We start from the raw sequence: 14,936 nt of genomic DNA, 5'->3' as shown, positions 1-14,936 counted from the left end.
TTAGGATTTCTTTCTTATCCATTAAGGGACACAGGAAGTCTTAAACCCTTGGGTTATACTGCCTCCTACATAAGGATTGGACACAGGAAAACAAGGATAAGGGTCTCCTGTTACCAGCATGCCTCCAGCTTTTTGCTGGTGTTCTAGAAGGTATGAATGTCTTTTCTTCAATGTTAGAGGTACCAGTTTTTAGCTATTACTTTTTTACTCCTGTTTTTTTCTTCAATCAAGACACTTCTTTACACAGCTGCTAGAGCTTTGTCTCTTTGATTGCAGCTATCCGGCACAGTAGGCCTCAGCCTGGCATTAGGCATACTGCACCTGGGCCCTGCATGACTGGGGGATAGCCTGTGAGTGACCTTTGGGCACTGAATTCCATGTGGGGGGAGCCTTCCAGATTCTTACATGTTGGCTGCCGAGGGTTTTTAAGGTCCAGAGCCCACTGGCCTCAGTGCTTGCGCTGTCTCTGAGGGCTCAGGTATTAGGCTAGTCGAGCTGGGTATATGGAGCAGCCTCATTTGCATTGGTCTGCATCTGTATTCCTAATCATTTTTGCCACAGATGGGGTTGCTGATATCGTGCTTGGTTAAGTGTTGTGCACGCTCCATGCTATTTCCCACTATACAGTTTATGCATCTACCTGTGCCATGTGAAACTTAGATCTTTGATATGTTCCTACTGCCTACTTACAGTGACTTGGTCAATTCCCGGCCATTTGACCTTTTTACCTGCTACTAGTTTCCTGAGTACCTGAGGCCTTGCCACTTTGAGCCTTTATGTTGCCTTACTGCCATGTGGTCGCAGCATGTCTGATTTTTAGACACAGGACTACAGTCATTGGTGCTAGCTAATGGTGCTGACATTTATAGCCTGGAGTTCTTTGTAGCTCTGTCAGGTTTGGCTGCATCCTCTCTCCTTTCAGCTGAGGTAATTACCACAGTCATGCAAGACTTTATGACCCCTATCATCCAATTATTTGTTGACTTATTTGTTGTTTGCAACCCTAGTGGATTTTGAGAGATCTGCCTTAGCCTCTGATTCTGAGTTGCTCCAGTCCTTGAGTGATGAGCTTACTCCTGAGGTGTCAAAGTCTGCCGTTTCAAAATGTATACAGTTTCAGCTCTTATTGATGCAGTGTGCATCACTGTGAAACTAGATCAGCCTGTTGCTTCTACCAGTGTTGTTGTCCTCCTTAAACCCCTTTTCACACTTTAATGTGCGTTTTCATGGACTCTGCTTGCTCAGCAGGGATCGCTCCATTAATCCCCGCTGAGCCGGCGGATGACGGGTCCGTCTCTGTGTAGAGACGGACCTGTCAGATCTCTGCTATGGGGGGATCGGATGAAAACTGATCCGCCTGTCCGTTTCCATCCGATCCAATCCGCCAGACAGATGGAAAATAGGGTTTCCATATGTCTGGATTTAGCGGACCGGATCACATGTCAGCGGACATGTCACCGCAGACATCCGTCGCTCCATAGGGGTACACTGAGCATGCGTTCAGGTCCACCTGAAAAACTGACAGGTGGACCTGAGCGGTCCGTAGGTGTGAAAGAGCCCTTGGGCTTTAAAACTCCAAGGCCACAAATGCTTTCCATTTGCATCCACTTTTTCAACTATGAATATTGGAGGCATCCTGATAAGTAATTTTCCCTCCTTAAGTGCTTGCTGGCCTTGTATCTATTTGATGGTTTTGTACAGACGTGGTCTATTCCCACTGTTGGTCAAGCCTTGTCTAACAAGGACACAGTCAGGAAGCAGTTGGAACGCCTTTTTATAGAGATTTGTTCTCTTTGGCAAGTCCTGTCCTTCACTCGATTAAAGCTGTAAAGACTTTACTTTGCCGGACCACATCTGATTGGTCAAAATCCCATGTAAAAGATTTAACTGTTGCTGCGGTTGTTCCTTGCTTATTGAACATATGGAGCAGATGACTGTAGCCCTGTCTCTCTAATATCAGCCACAAGATAGTGTTTCTTGTAGCCATTACTTCTGAGTTGAGTGTGTGAACCAGCAGTCTTATTCAGTAGTAAAACCTTTCTGGGTTTGCAGGGTGACATATTGCTGAGGCCCAGGACAACTTCTTGCCTAATGTAGTTTCTGCTTTTTCACTGCAACCAGGACATTGTTCTTCTGTTCCTCTGTCCAGCTTACCAAAGGGAAGCTTGTTCATTGTCTGCATGTGATTTTGGCTGTAAGAAGATTGTTTGTTTTGCTATACTGCATAGATCCTGAAAAGGGTACACTGGCTCCCGATTCATCTCTAGGTGGCACAGGCAGACCATTTATTTGAGTCTATGGCCTTTTAAGGATTCAATTCCACACTTTCCTGTTAAGCCGACTCTACTAGATCAGTAAGTGCTTCTGGGGCTTTTAAGCATCAAGCATATATGAAAGGCATATATGTAATCTTCTATTCACGTGTTGAAGTTCTACCACATACATGTTCCGGCCTCATCCAATACCATTTTCAGGCATAAGGTCCTTCAGGCCGCTCTTTGAGCAGCAGGTAGTCCCAGGTGTGTTTTTATTTATTTTTCTTCGGTCTGTTACAGTTTGCTGTGTTGCTCACCCCTCAGTTGGACTGCCTTTGGATGAGCTAAAGCTTTGAGGCTCGTGTGTCCCTGCAATGCGCAAGAATTGTTTTGTGTTTTTGTACTTGCTGCAATATCTGTTTCTCGGCGTCCATTGAGGGAAAACTGGACCCATCCCTTCATGATCATGCTCTCGGTACCATAATCTAATTTTTTTTTTTTTTTTTTTGTACTCACTATTCTCTGAGTGCACCTGCCTCTATAGTCTGTTGTTTTTTGCCTTTTTGGTTTTGGAGTATTCTACTCTTTTACTGCTTGTTCACTAACTGAGCTCATCAGAAGTGAGAGAGTTGGCCACTGGCAGGGGCTACCTCCTATGTTTGTTTAGCTTTTGTCTTCTACCTAGTGATCTGTTCAAGCAGGTGGCAGTATGACACAACTGTCAAATGATCTAGGTCTGTCCGTGAACTACGTCGGTCTATGAAACCTAACCCTGTTTCTAAAGCTGTGGCTGGAATAGGGGACTTAAGTGAGATTTTAGTGGCGTGTGCTTTTCAAAACCCTTCCATGGTACCATCTTATTATTTCGCTTCATGATGTGATCTTTAAATTGCAGTTTGTTGAACTGGTTTTCTACAGTTTTTTTTTCATGTTTTCTCTCAGCAACTGGAAAATGTGTTCTGGTGTCGAGATGCACAGCAAATAATAAGCTGTCATAATGACGGAGGATACAACCAGTGGGATGCAGCTGGGGAACCTGTCCAACAGTCTCCTATGGAGAGCAAAGTGCCATATGGTAAATATTTGATCACAACTTTGATTGTAAATGCATTAAATGAGATGTGGATTGAACATACTCTGTTTATTTTTTCACAGGTCCCTTTCGCTGCAAGGCAATCGGTAAAATAACATGGCTCACCACACGTAGGGGGTAAGCCTTGAATTTAACAGTTCTTGTTTGCATATCTTTTTGGTTAGAAGTGGGATGGTTCTGTTTGTGGTGTGATTATGCAATGATTCATGAATGTACATTTTTCTTTGTTTAGGTCACCATATATTGTGTTCCAAGGAGGTATGCCAATGGCAAGCTATGGGGACAGACATAGTATCTCAGTTGTTCATGGCAGTCAGCAAATAGCATTTGACTTCACTTCTAGGATCATTGACCATTTGGTAATTGCCAACCCTGACCCTTCAGCTGGTGAGTAAACACAGGAACAGTTCATCGAAATGTCATGCTGGGATTGGGTATGGAGGGGAAAATAGTTAATGCTCCTTCAGTATATAACTTGAACTTGGTATTTTTTTGTATGTCGTAAGCTTGTCCTCTTGCTGTTCTTCCATTAGTTTAATTCGTAATCCTAGTACTACCTTGGTTGTATGTTTTAGTGCCAAATTGCCTAATATGATGTATTTTTTGACACATCAGAAAGGTGGTGTTTCTTAAGCTATGGATTGACACCCAGACTGGGATGCAGGCATGTTTTCGAATGGGTTGCTACTTGACTTATTGCAAAAGTGTGAATCATGAATGCTGAGTGATTGGACACACTGACTATGAGTGAAAGAATAGGCACACATGGGGAGCTACAGTGCATGCGAGGCAGGAGGCCAGAATGTTAGGTAAAGCGGTATGGAGACCCAGTGCTAGTTGGAAAGGTCTACTACTAAAAGAAAATACAACTAGGAATTGACTTCTTTTGGCTTTACCAAAGCTTGCAGAAATGGATAGGAGAACCCTCGATGAATTCTTTCTAGAAGTTCAGACCCAGGGATTCTTTAATGGCAAGGCAGAAAGCGTCAAAAATTTTTCCAATATGGAAGGATAAGCTATTTGAGGCAGAATCCACTTTAAAGACATAAGCTGTGAGTAGCTAGCTTGTGATCTACCACTAGTTTAGGCAACTTTCTGAAGTGGTGGTTGTTCTATGCAGTCCTCCTCCCTCCCCTTATGCATTAATATAGTGTACATAATATGTCTTATTTACAAATGTTCTCATTAAGGTCTCTGTGTGGCCAGCTGAATTTACAATCTAAATGTTATAACTAAAATGTGATAGGCCAAGATTGTGTAATAGCAGTTGGGGTTAATCTGGTTTCCTACTTTTAGGACAAAGAAATCCGAGATGGAAGCTACATTTGTTTGTATGCCAAACTTGCATGCATGTGTTTGCTACAGACAAGAAAGGGCATTTATCATTTTGAGTCTTTAACATTCTTCCACGGCTTGTACCACTAGATGCAGCAATATTTGTCCTCATCTGTGATTAGTGGTTTCTAAAAGTTGTATTTGACTGTAATAACCAATTTCTCAGTGTAACATACTATTATGGACTTGATCTTCTCTTGAGTTGTCTGATGAAATTGGGACCATAAAGCTAAAATAGGCTATATATGGGTACTTCATCCATAATTAACATTAATAAGTTAATAACTTAATAAGCGCCATGATGGGGCGTGAAACTTGTTGGCTATCTTTCCTGTTCCTCTCTGTACATGAGGTGACTGCATATGGATTTTATTTCTTCATATCAATAAAGATGCCTTCTAATGGTGTGCGGCCGTCCAGGATTTTTTTCTTTCCTCCAGCCAAAATTATGGGTATGCATTGATGTACAATTGGCACACAGCTGCTGCATACTTGCTGATGGTTCTCTATTTGTCCTATCAGCCCTATTATGGATATACACCCATAGACTAATTGGCACCTGGAAGAAAAGGATATCCTTTTTCTGGCTACTTTTGTATAATGGCCAATTACAGGCTGTGTTATTTCTTGGGGGTTTGGATACCCTGATGTAGTACTCCTGTTTTCTGGTATGTTCTGTGCTGACTCATCCTGGGGCTTGTTAATTAAGGTAATTGAATTGCATTGTGATAGCTGCCTTGTATTTTGCGCCATGCAGCACACTGCTATCTTGTGCCATGCGGCAAAGCACCATCCTTAATTGGGTTCTTGCAAATGCATGTTCTTTGCTGCCAAGACATTGAGGACCTAAGGAAGCAGTTTTTTTGTGAACGCGTCGACCTCTAGCAAAATGTAGCAAAGAAATATTGTTGCAGCTTCGACTGTATGGCCTGTATTATCCAAAAAAGCACCCATTTCATGTTTTAAAAAACACATTCATAAAAATATCTTTGTAATAAACAATTTTTATTAAATTTTGTCTCACTGTCCTTCTCTGGTACCAGTAAAGTGTACAAGGTTTTTATTCTATCATTTGATGAAATTTTGGATATCTGAGCTTTTTACTGTTTTGATAACGTTCTTGGAAAATCAGCTCAGTGTTACTTTTAAATTCATCAGCCTTCGCTTAACAGCAATTTTATGTACTTTTTTGGGGAGGCTTTATATTCATAGATAGGATAGCTATATTTGGTTTTAGTTTACATTTTGTCTGAGGAATTTTCTTTTTCTACAGTCCTCACGGTTATTATTTTGTCCTGTCTATACCAGGCAGAAGTAAAATGTTATGGCAAAAAGCCATTATACCCATTGATTAACTTATTTTTATTCTAGAATGTGATGATCCTCGTGCACTTCTGGTACTTGCGGAGGAGGAACTGGTGGCCATTGATCTACAGACACCTGGTTGGCCAGTGATACAGTGCCCTTACCTTGTGTCACTACACTGTTCAGCAATCACCTGTTCCCATCACATCTCTTCTATTCCACTAAAACTATGGGAGAGGATAATCAGTGCAGGCAGGAAACAGAACACTCATTACTCTACCATGGTAAGGATAATTCTGCTTGGATTTTTTTACACCTCTTCCTGTATATAACATATCACAGTATTTGGTGACCAAATAAAGTGTTTTAGATTAAAGGCCCATGACTCTATCATTGTTAATGGAATCAGTGGTTGTGCTGAGTTTTAATATACTTTATCCTAAACTACTTTATAAAATCGGTCAAAAACAAGATGCTGATTTTTGCTCTGCTTTGCCTGGCTGCTTCTGGCTTTGGTATTTTCTGAGTTGTCAAACTCAGAAGGTACTTATTTGTTCTGGGTGAAGAAATCAGAAATGATTGAAACCAGTGAGTTCATGTTACAACCAAGCAGCTAGATTTTTCAGAAGAGAAGTCTTCCCACATATATATGTCACGATAAACCCAAAAATCATAAAAAAACATGCAAGTTGCCTGTGTAATAGGAGGGGGAAGGTTTTGTAAAAGGCATTTGTTTTTCCAATCACATTGAGAGCCATTGCAGATACCTAGTGTTGAAGCAGTGTCTGAGCATCACTTATCCTTTTCTCTTTGGCGTGATCATGTGGACACAGAAGGGGGTATACATTCTAGTAACTAAGGGGACAGGGCATCTTTCACCCCACTCGTAGATGTTTTTTTTACAATCAATAACATAAAGAATTGCTTTAAGGTATGCTGCAAATTTATTTTAAGTTGCATTTAATTTACAGGAACTAAGACATTAATCGTATGCTTTCTCCTCAGCCATGGCCAATTGATGGAGGCGTGGATTTAGCCCCAGCTCCACCTCAAAGGGATTTGCTGCTAACAGGGTAGGTTTTCGTTATAGGTTATGTACAGCTATTCTAATGTGAACAACCAAAGCAATTTGTAAAGGGGGTGTGGTTTATTTTTATTTATTTTTTTCCCCCTTTTTTCTTATTAACCGTATTAAAGAAAAAAAAAGCAATATGTCATTGTGACATCCTTTTGATCACACTTAAAAATCCTTTTGATTTTTTTGTTTTTTTTATCCATGATTGTCTCTTCATGAATAGCACAAATGTCTCTTCACAACACAAATGGTAACAGAAAAGTGTACACTTAAGAGATTTAGCATCCAAATCCTACTTGTAAATTTATTGTATACCACAGGAAGTTCAGACCCATTTTGTGCAACAGCTTTTGGCTATTGATTTAAATAGAAACCCTGTGCTTATGATGTAAAGGCTTATCCGGAGGTGAGTGGGGGCAACATCTGTGTTAGGCAGGCCATTCACAAAGAAGCCAGCCGGACAATCCATCCCTCCTTGTTCTCGCCTTGTGCCCTCTGACTATTTCTGGATTGCCAGAGCATGCACAGCGTAAACTGCTGCATACAGGGTGTACAGCTGAAAGAAGATGGCATACAGCAAGTATGCACTTTTTCCTATCCGTATCCCACTACAGCAGTTTGTCCTAGTATTGGCTGGACGACTGAGATTTATTTTTTCAAGAAGGTCCGTGTACCTGTCCCTAGACCGCATTCTGTGAACATTCAAAAGACCTCAGACTGCTGAGTGCCACCATCTTGATGTCGGCAAGTGACATTCCATAATATTCCCCTTCATGGCTTCTCAAGCTTCAAAAAAGGTTATGTAGGGAGGGAAGGGTGGAGGAGCTGGGTCAGCACAGGTCATAATTAGACACTGCCACATAAGGAGACAGTTCAAAGGCACATTGTTTTATGGAATACGCTGCAAGTATGCATTAAAGTACTTGATTTTTCTGTGCTTTTTACCTGCAATTTTTATGTTTTTAAAAGGATCTCTTGAGTCATTGTTCGCAATTTTGTTTGCTTTTTCAAGAGGAATGTTTTAAATTTTAAAGGGGTTTTTTTATTTTCATTTTTCTCGAATCGTCTTCCAGGGCAGCATCCGAGAGATAGGCTCCTCCTCCCTAAAACGGGAAACACATTAGTCCACCATTATAAATTTCACAGTCTTACCTGCGTGCCTCAGTTGTTTGTGTTTCCTCTGGACCCACAGGAGCTGCAAGAAACGTTTGGTTTTTTTTTTAACCTGTCTCTGTGCTACCTGCAGGAGACACCCTGCCAGCATACCATTCAGCCCAGCGGGCCTTGGGAGGGCGAGCAGGAGCAGCAAATCTGAGCAGAAAAGGGTTTGCTCTGCCTGAGATTTCACCCCTACAGAGGGGTCTGCAATCATCCCCTCAGCTGATACAAATGCACCTGCATCTTTTCTCCCCATACTAGGCTGAAGGGACATGCTGTTAAATCAACCAGTATCCAGCTAGGATACTACAGCGGCATAGAGCGGTAGGTGTAAATTTGTTTTTTCATCTGGTCACCTACCGCTCGTGCACCAGCCCGCTCGGTTGCCTCTCTTCGCCTGCAGAAGCACCTGTTTCCTCATGGAGGGCCGGCTGGGTGTACCAAGATGGCGGTGTCGCCAATTCTGGTCACATGGTTCCGGTTGGCGGCCATTTTACCAGAGTCCAAGAGATTTCTAGGAGAGATTACAGAGCGGCACATGGGTGACATCACTTCCGGGCGGCGGGAAATGAGAAAAAAAAAAAAAAAAGTACTTAAAAAAAAAACAAAAAAACGTAGAGTCCCCCTCCCTAATGAAATTTCAGGAAGGAGGTTATCAGCACTGTAGTATGTGCATGTGTATCCACCAACCTGCACAGGGTCAGCTGGGGGCGGGGCTGGAGCTCAAGCAGGAAGCAGTTAAAAAGCCTCTCCATTCAGAGGCTCTGGGTGGCTGACCATGTCTGACGCTTCTCCACCCTGCCCTGCAGATCCTGCAAGTCAGGACAGCTCCAAGGTAAGCCAGAATACTCCAAGGTCACTTCTGTCTTATACCTTACTGCGAAGTCTACGCCTAAAGCGCAGTCTTTAGCCTCACTTCCTCACGATGGTCTCTTAATGCTTGATTTCAGGCTAGAACCCCAGAGGAAAAGAAAACGAAAAGCGGCAAAACATGTGCGTCATGCAGCCATCGGTTGGAATGGAAAAAACCATTATGCCAAAAATGCATAGACAAAATGGTGGCCAAGGAGTCGCAAGGTTACTTGAGAGATCTGCTCACCTCTTTCAAAAAAAGATTAAAAGCACCATGGCACCTCTACGGTCAGCAATCGAGAAATTGGAAGCACCAGCAAATGCCGATCAAGCCAGTACCCCATCTACCAGCGGGACAAGCGCCCCCTCAGACAATAGAGAACTGACAAAAAGGCAGGAACAAGAGGAGGACTCAGAGGAATCCGAACAATCCGAATCAGACGACGGACTCTGCTCAGAATCAGAGGAGGAGGATCCGGACTCAGAAGGCAATCTATTTCCCTCAGAAGACACAGCCTGTTAAAAGCCATAGCCGACACACTGGGCATTAAAGAGACAAAAAGCCACAGAGCTCACACTACACGACAAGATGTACAAAGGACTACAACCCAGAAAGCCTAGAACATTTCCTGTACACCAGACTCTCAAAGATATTTTCAAAAAGGAATGGGCAGACCCGGAGAAGAAACTCTTCATACCAGCAGCGGTCAAACGCAGATATCTGTTTGCAGAAGCAGATACCAAAACCTGGGCTAAATGCCCCAAAGTAGATGCGTCTTTGGCAAAAGTTACAAATAAATCGGATTTGGCTTTTGACGACGCAGGTACTTTAAGCAACCCAATGGACAAGAAAATAGAGGCACTTCTAAAGAGAGCCTGGGAAGCAGGGGCAGCGAACCTAAACCACTTGCACAGCCCGCACCTTACTAATATGGCTAACCCAGCTGCAGGAACTTCTGGAAAATGACACTCCTAGGGAAGAATTAATAAAGACCATCCCTACATTGACCAGAGCAGCAGCATTCCTAGCAGATGCCTCAGCCGAAACGGTCAGAATCTCATCAAGAGCCACAGCACTACTCGACTCAGCCCAAAGAGCTCTGTGGCTGAAATCTTGGGAAGGCGACATCGCTTCTAAGAACAGGTTGTGTGGAATTCCATTCACTGGAGACCTACTGTTCGGGCCTGAACTTGAAACAGTACTGGATAGAACGGCAGCAAAGAATAAAGGGTTTCCCCAAACCAAAAAGAAGCAAGGCAAGGCGCCCTTTTGGCAGTTTAAAAAATTTAACAAGCCAGGGGCCAGGTACAGTGGGAAGAAGCGTTGGGGACAACAGAATAAGAAAGGCAAGGAGGAATTCATCCTCAAGCCCCCTAACCCAAAAAACAATGACTACCATCAGGTAGGGGGCAGACTCGCAGCCTTTTCACACCAATGGAGGGAAGTAACAAAAAACAAATTCATCGTACGCACTATAACGGATGGCTATGCGATGGAGTTTTTCCACTCGCCCCCCCCAGCCAAGTACACTGTAACCACGCTACCAAAAGAAAAAGTGCGAGTAAAGGCCTTTCTAGAATCGCTAGAGAATCTCCTAGATCAAAATGTGATTCGCCATGTACCTCAAGGAGAGGAACAAAGAGGGTTTTATTCACATATTTTTGCAAGGAAAAAACCGTCAGGCAAACTGAGGCTCATATTGAACCTCAAACCACTCAACAGAGGAATAAAATACAAAAGATTCAGAATGGAGTCTATTTATTCGGTCAGAAACATCCTTCCTCGAGTCGTTTATGGCAACAATAGACCTACAGAATGCCTACCTACATGTCCCCATAAAAGAGGAGCATCAAAGATTCCTGAGATTTGCAATACAAGGGCCAGCTACCACTCTGCACCTGCAATGTACAGCTCTTCCTTTCGGCATCTCTTCGGCACGGGTCTAAGACAGCAAGGTATTGGCATCGTACCGTATCTAGATGATCTACTCTTCTTTGCCGACTCAGCTACCTACAGGGCCTGGGGTGGATAATGAAAGCAGAGAAATCGCAGATGACCCCAAGCCAGAGATTGGTGTATCTGGGATATGTATTGGACTCCAAACTAACGAAAATCTTCCTAACAGAGGAAAAGAACAAAAAGATAACGCAGGCGGTACCCTATCTAACAGACCAACGCCATCACAATTAGACAGGGAATGGCAGTTCTAGGTCTAATGACGGCTTCAATTCCAGCCGTCACATGGGCTCAAATCCACATGAGACCACTACAAAACTACATTCTGTCCCAGTGGGATGGAAACCACTCATCCCTAGACAAATCCATTCCTGTCCCGACCACGGTCAAACAAACACTCCAATGGTGGCTCCATCCACTTCGATACATCAAAGGGTGCAAATGGACTCAATCCGTTCCTGTCAGGATCACCACTGACGCCAGCGCCCTAGGCTGGGGCGCACATATGGAGGATTGTTTTGCACAGGGAAAATGGAGTCCCAGATGGTCCCAAGCTTCCTCAAACTTGAGAGAGCTAAAAGCTGTGGAAGAAGCATTAAAAGCATTCAAACCAGCAATACAGGGGAGAGACTTAAGAATACTATCGGACAATGCCACAACGGTGGCATATCTAAACACAGGGCTCGACAAACCCCGGGCGCCAGGTCGCATTTGCGACTAGAATTAGCGACCTGGCGCCTGGGGCGGCGGCACAGCTGGGGTATCCTGTGTCCGTTCGACACCCCCCCCCTCCCGCCGCGATCGCGCTGGGCTGCGCCGGTAATTGAGGCCCCGGCTTTGCGGCCTACTGCAGTCCTATGGTTCCTGGTTCCTTCTGCAAGCGGGCGCCCTCTGGTGGTGGCCGTTGGTATGACAAGACATCCACCAATGCTAATGGAGCTTTCCCTACCTGTTTTCACTGCCCGCTCATCTCCTTCCCTTTTACTTAGAACCCCCAAACATTATATATATTTTTTATTCTAACACCCTAGAGAATAAAATGGCGGTCATTGCAATACTTTCTGTCACACCGTATTTGCGCAGCGGACTTACAAGCGCACTTTTTTGGGAAAAAATACTTTTTTTTATTAAAAAAATAAGAAAACCGTAAAGTTAGCCCAATTTTTTTTATATTGTGAAAGATAATGTTACGCCGAGTAAATTGATTCCCAACATGTCACGCTTCAAAATTTCATCCGCTCATGGAATGGCGACAAACTTTTACCCTTTAAAATCTCCATAGGCGTCGTTTAAAAAATTCTACAGGTTGCATGTTTTGAGTTACAGAGGAGGTCTAGGACTAGAATTATTGCTCTCGCTCTAACGATCGTGGCGATACCTCACGTGTGGTTTGAACACCGCTTTCATATGCGGGTGCTACTCACATATGCGTTCGCTTCTGCAAGCGAGCTCGGCGGGACGGGGCGCATTTAAAAAAATTATTGTTTTTTCTTATATATTTTACTTTTTTTTTAAAAACAGTGTAAAAATAAAAAAATAAAAATTGTGTCACTTTTATTTCTATTACAAGGGATGGGGCACATTTAAATTTTTTTTTTTTTTTCTTATTTATTTTAACTTTTATTTTTTCACTGTTCTTTTAAAAAAAAAAAAAAAAAAAAAAAAAAAAAGAAGGCACTTTTATTCCTATTACAAGGAATGTAAAAATCCCTTGTAATAGAAAAAAAGCATGACAGGTCCTCTTAAATATGACATCTGGGGTCAAAAAGACCTCAGATCTCATATTTACACTAAAATGCATTAAAAAAAAAATTGTCATTTTGAAAAAAAAAAAAAAAATGTCCCTTCAAGAGCTATGGGTGGAAGTGAAGATTTGACGTCGCTTCCGCCCTGCAATGACTTGGAGATGGGCGGGGGGGGGCCCATCTTCCTCTCACTTGTCTCCATGTCAGGCCAGGGACAGATCCGGATCGCCTCCGCCGTTACCGACGGCCACGGTAAGCGGTGAAGGGCACCGGAGAGCGGCGGTAGGGGGGGCCCTCTCCTGCCGCCGATAAAAGTGATCTCGCTGCTAATCTGCTGCAGAGACCACTTTTATCTGAAAGAGAACTGCCGGCTCTTGAAGAAGATACCGGGGTTATGGTAGCTAGTTGCTACCATAACAACGGTATTTCTCTTCAAAGACAGGACGTATATAGTCGTCCTGCGGGAAGGAAGTGGTTAATTAAAATGAATTTGTTATCTGTCATCTCCCTGCTTGTCCCCTTTCACACGGGCTGTCTGATCAGGTTCGCCTGTCAGTTTTTCAGGCGGACCTGATTGGATCCTTAGCGAGAATATGGTGGTCTTGTGTCCCTGCATGGCAGGAAATTAAAAGCAGTCACATTAGTTCTAGTGATCTCTGTGTAAATTTAAGATTGGTTAATTTTTATATTGAAAATAAAGCTTTGTCGGTCGTTTAAAAAAAAAAAAAAAAAACCTGGCTCCTAACTTTTTTAGCTGGCTACTAGATTCCAAGCAAATTTGTCAAGCCCTGCCTAAACAGCAGGGAGGGACAAAGTCCCAAAGCTTGATGAGGTTGACGGAAAGAATCCTACTATGGGCAGAACTAAATATAAGCTCTATATCAGGAATCCACCTGAAAGGAACGGACAATACACTGGTGGATTTTCTGAGCAGGAAGACCGTAAAGCACACGGAGTGGTCACTGAACCAATCGATTTTCGCACAAATCACTCAAATGTGGGGGATACCCGAGGTAGATTTGTTCGCATCCAAAGCAAACACAAAATCACCAATATTCTTCTCACTAGATCTCACAGATGGGAACAGCGGAATAGATGCTTTCAGTCAAAATTGGAGATGGCAACTGTGTTATGCATTCCCTCCAACTGTGTTAATACCAAGAGTGATCCAAAAAATAACAGAGAGGAACTACAGTGATACTAATAGCACCATACTGGCCCCAAAGGGCATGGTTCAGCCACTTACAGAACCTCAGCATCTAACATTGCCGGACCGGCCAGATCTTTTATCACAAGGCCCAGTCAACCATCCGAACCACAGAATCCTGAAGGCACACTAAAGGCACACTAAAGGTACAAGTGGCAGCACTGTCATCGTTCATGGACACCAGACTCGCAGAGGATCCGTTAATTGAATGATTCCTTATGTCACTCAAAAGAGCCAGACTGGCTAAAATAAATAGAACGCCTACCTGGGACATGTCCACGGTACTCAGAGGGTTTCTCTCCCCTCCGTTCGAACCGATAGAAAACAGCTCAGACAAAAACCTCACACTAAAAACGACACTTCTTGTGGCCCTAGTATCAGCCAGAAGCGTGAGCGAAATCCAAGCCCTGTCTATGATGGAAACATACTGTCTTATACATATAGACAAGATAATTCTCTCGCCAGACCCGGCTTTCCTACCCAAGGTCTCTTCAACGTTCCACAGAACACAAAATATCATCATCCCTTCACTTCCAAATAGCATGGATAGCAAAAAAAGAGACACAACAAACTAGATGCAAGAAACACACTTGTGACATACCTCGAAAGAACAAAGGACTGGCGAAGAACAACTTCTCTCTTTGTCCTATATGCGGGGGTCAACAAGGGGAAGCAAGCTTCCAAGAATACCATCAGCAGATGGATAAGAATGGCCATACAGATGACCTACGAGGCACAAAATCTCATCCCTCCTGACGGGATCAGAGCACACACAACCAGAGCCTGGGCAACTTCGGTTGCAGAGAAAGCGGGGCAACTCCGGAGCAGATCTGCAGGGCAGCGACATGGTCGAGCTTCAGTACCTTCACAAGGCACTATCGTATAGACCAGCTGTCCGACCAAGACCAGGCATTTGGTCGCAAGGTGCTCCAGTCTCTGTCCCCACCCTAATAA

At 43.4% G+C, this 14,936-nt stretch overlaps 1 protein-coding gene across 6 annotated transcripts in view; it reads left to right on the top strand.

Annotated features, from left to right (window-relative positions):
• Nucleotides 1–14,936, top strand: part of LLGL2 (LLGL scribble cell polarity complex component 2) — a 156,489-nt gene that overhangs the window by 78,407 nt on the left and 63,146 nt on the right. For all 6 annotated transcript variants that reach the window (XM_073608170.1, XM_073608171.1, XM_073608168.1 and 3 more), the window contains exons 8-12: nt 3,198–3,330; nt 3,411–3,465; nt 3,581–3,735; nt 6,055–6,272; nt 6,994–7,061. In XM_073608170.1, coding sequence (XP_073464271.1) covers nt 3,198–3,330; nt 3,411–3,465; nt 3,581–3,735; nt 6,055–6,272; nt 6,994–7,061 — 629 coding nt within the window. The remainder of the gene's footprint in view (nt 1–3,197; nt 3,331–3,410; nt 3,466–3,580; nt 3,736–6,054; nt 6,273–6,993; nt 7,062–14,936) is intronic.

This window comes from Aquarana catesbeiana, linkage group LG12 (genome assembly GCF_042186555.1).
Source record: "Aquarana catesbeiana isolate 2022-GZ linkage group LG12, ASM4218655v1, whole genome shotgun sequence".
Taxonomy (NCBI): Eukaryota; Metazoa; Chordata; class Amphibia; order Anura; family Ranidae; genus Aquarana; species Aquarana catesbeiana.
The sequence above is the reverse complement of the archived record's forward strand: the minus strand, read 5'-3'. Positions and strand labels throughout refer to the sequence as shown.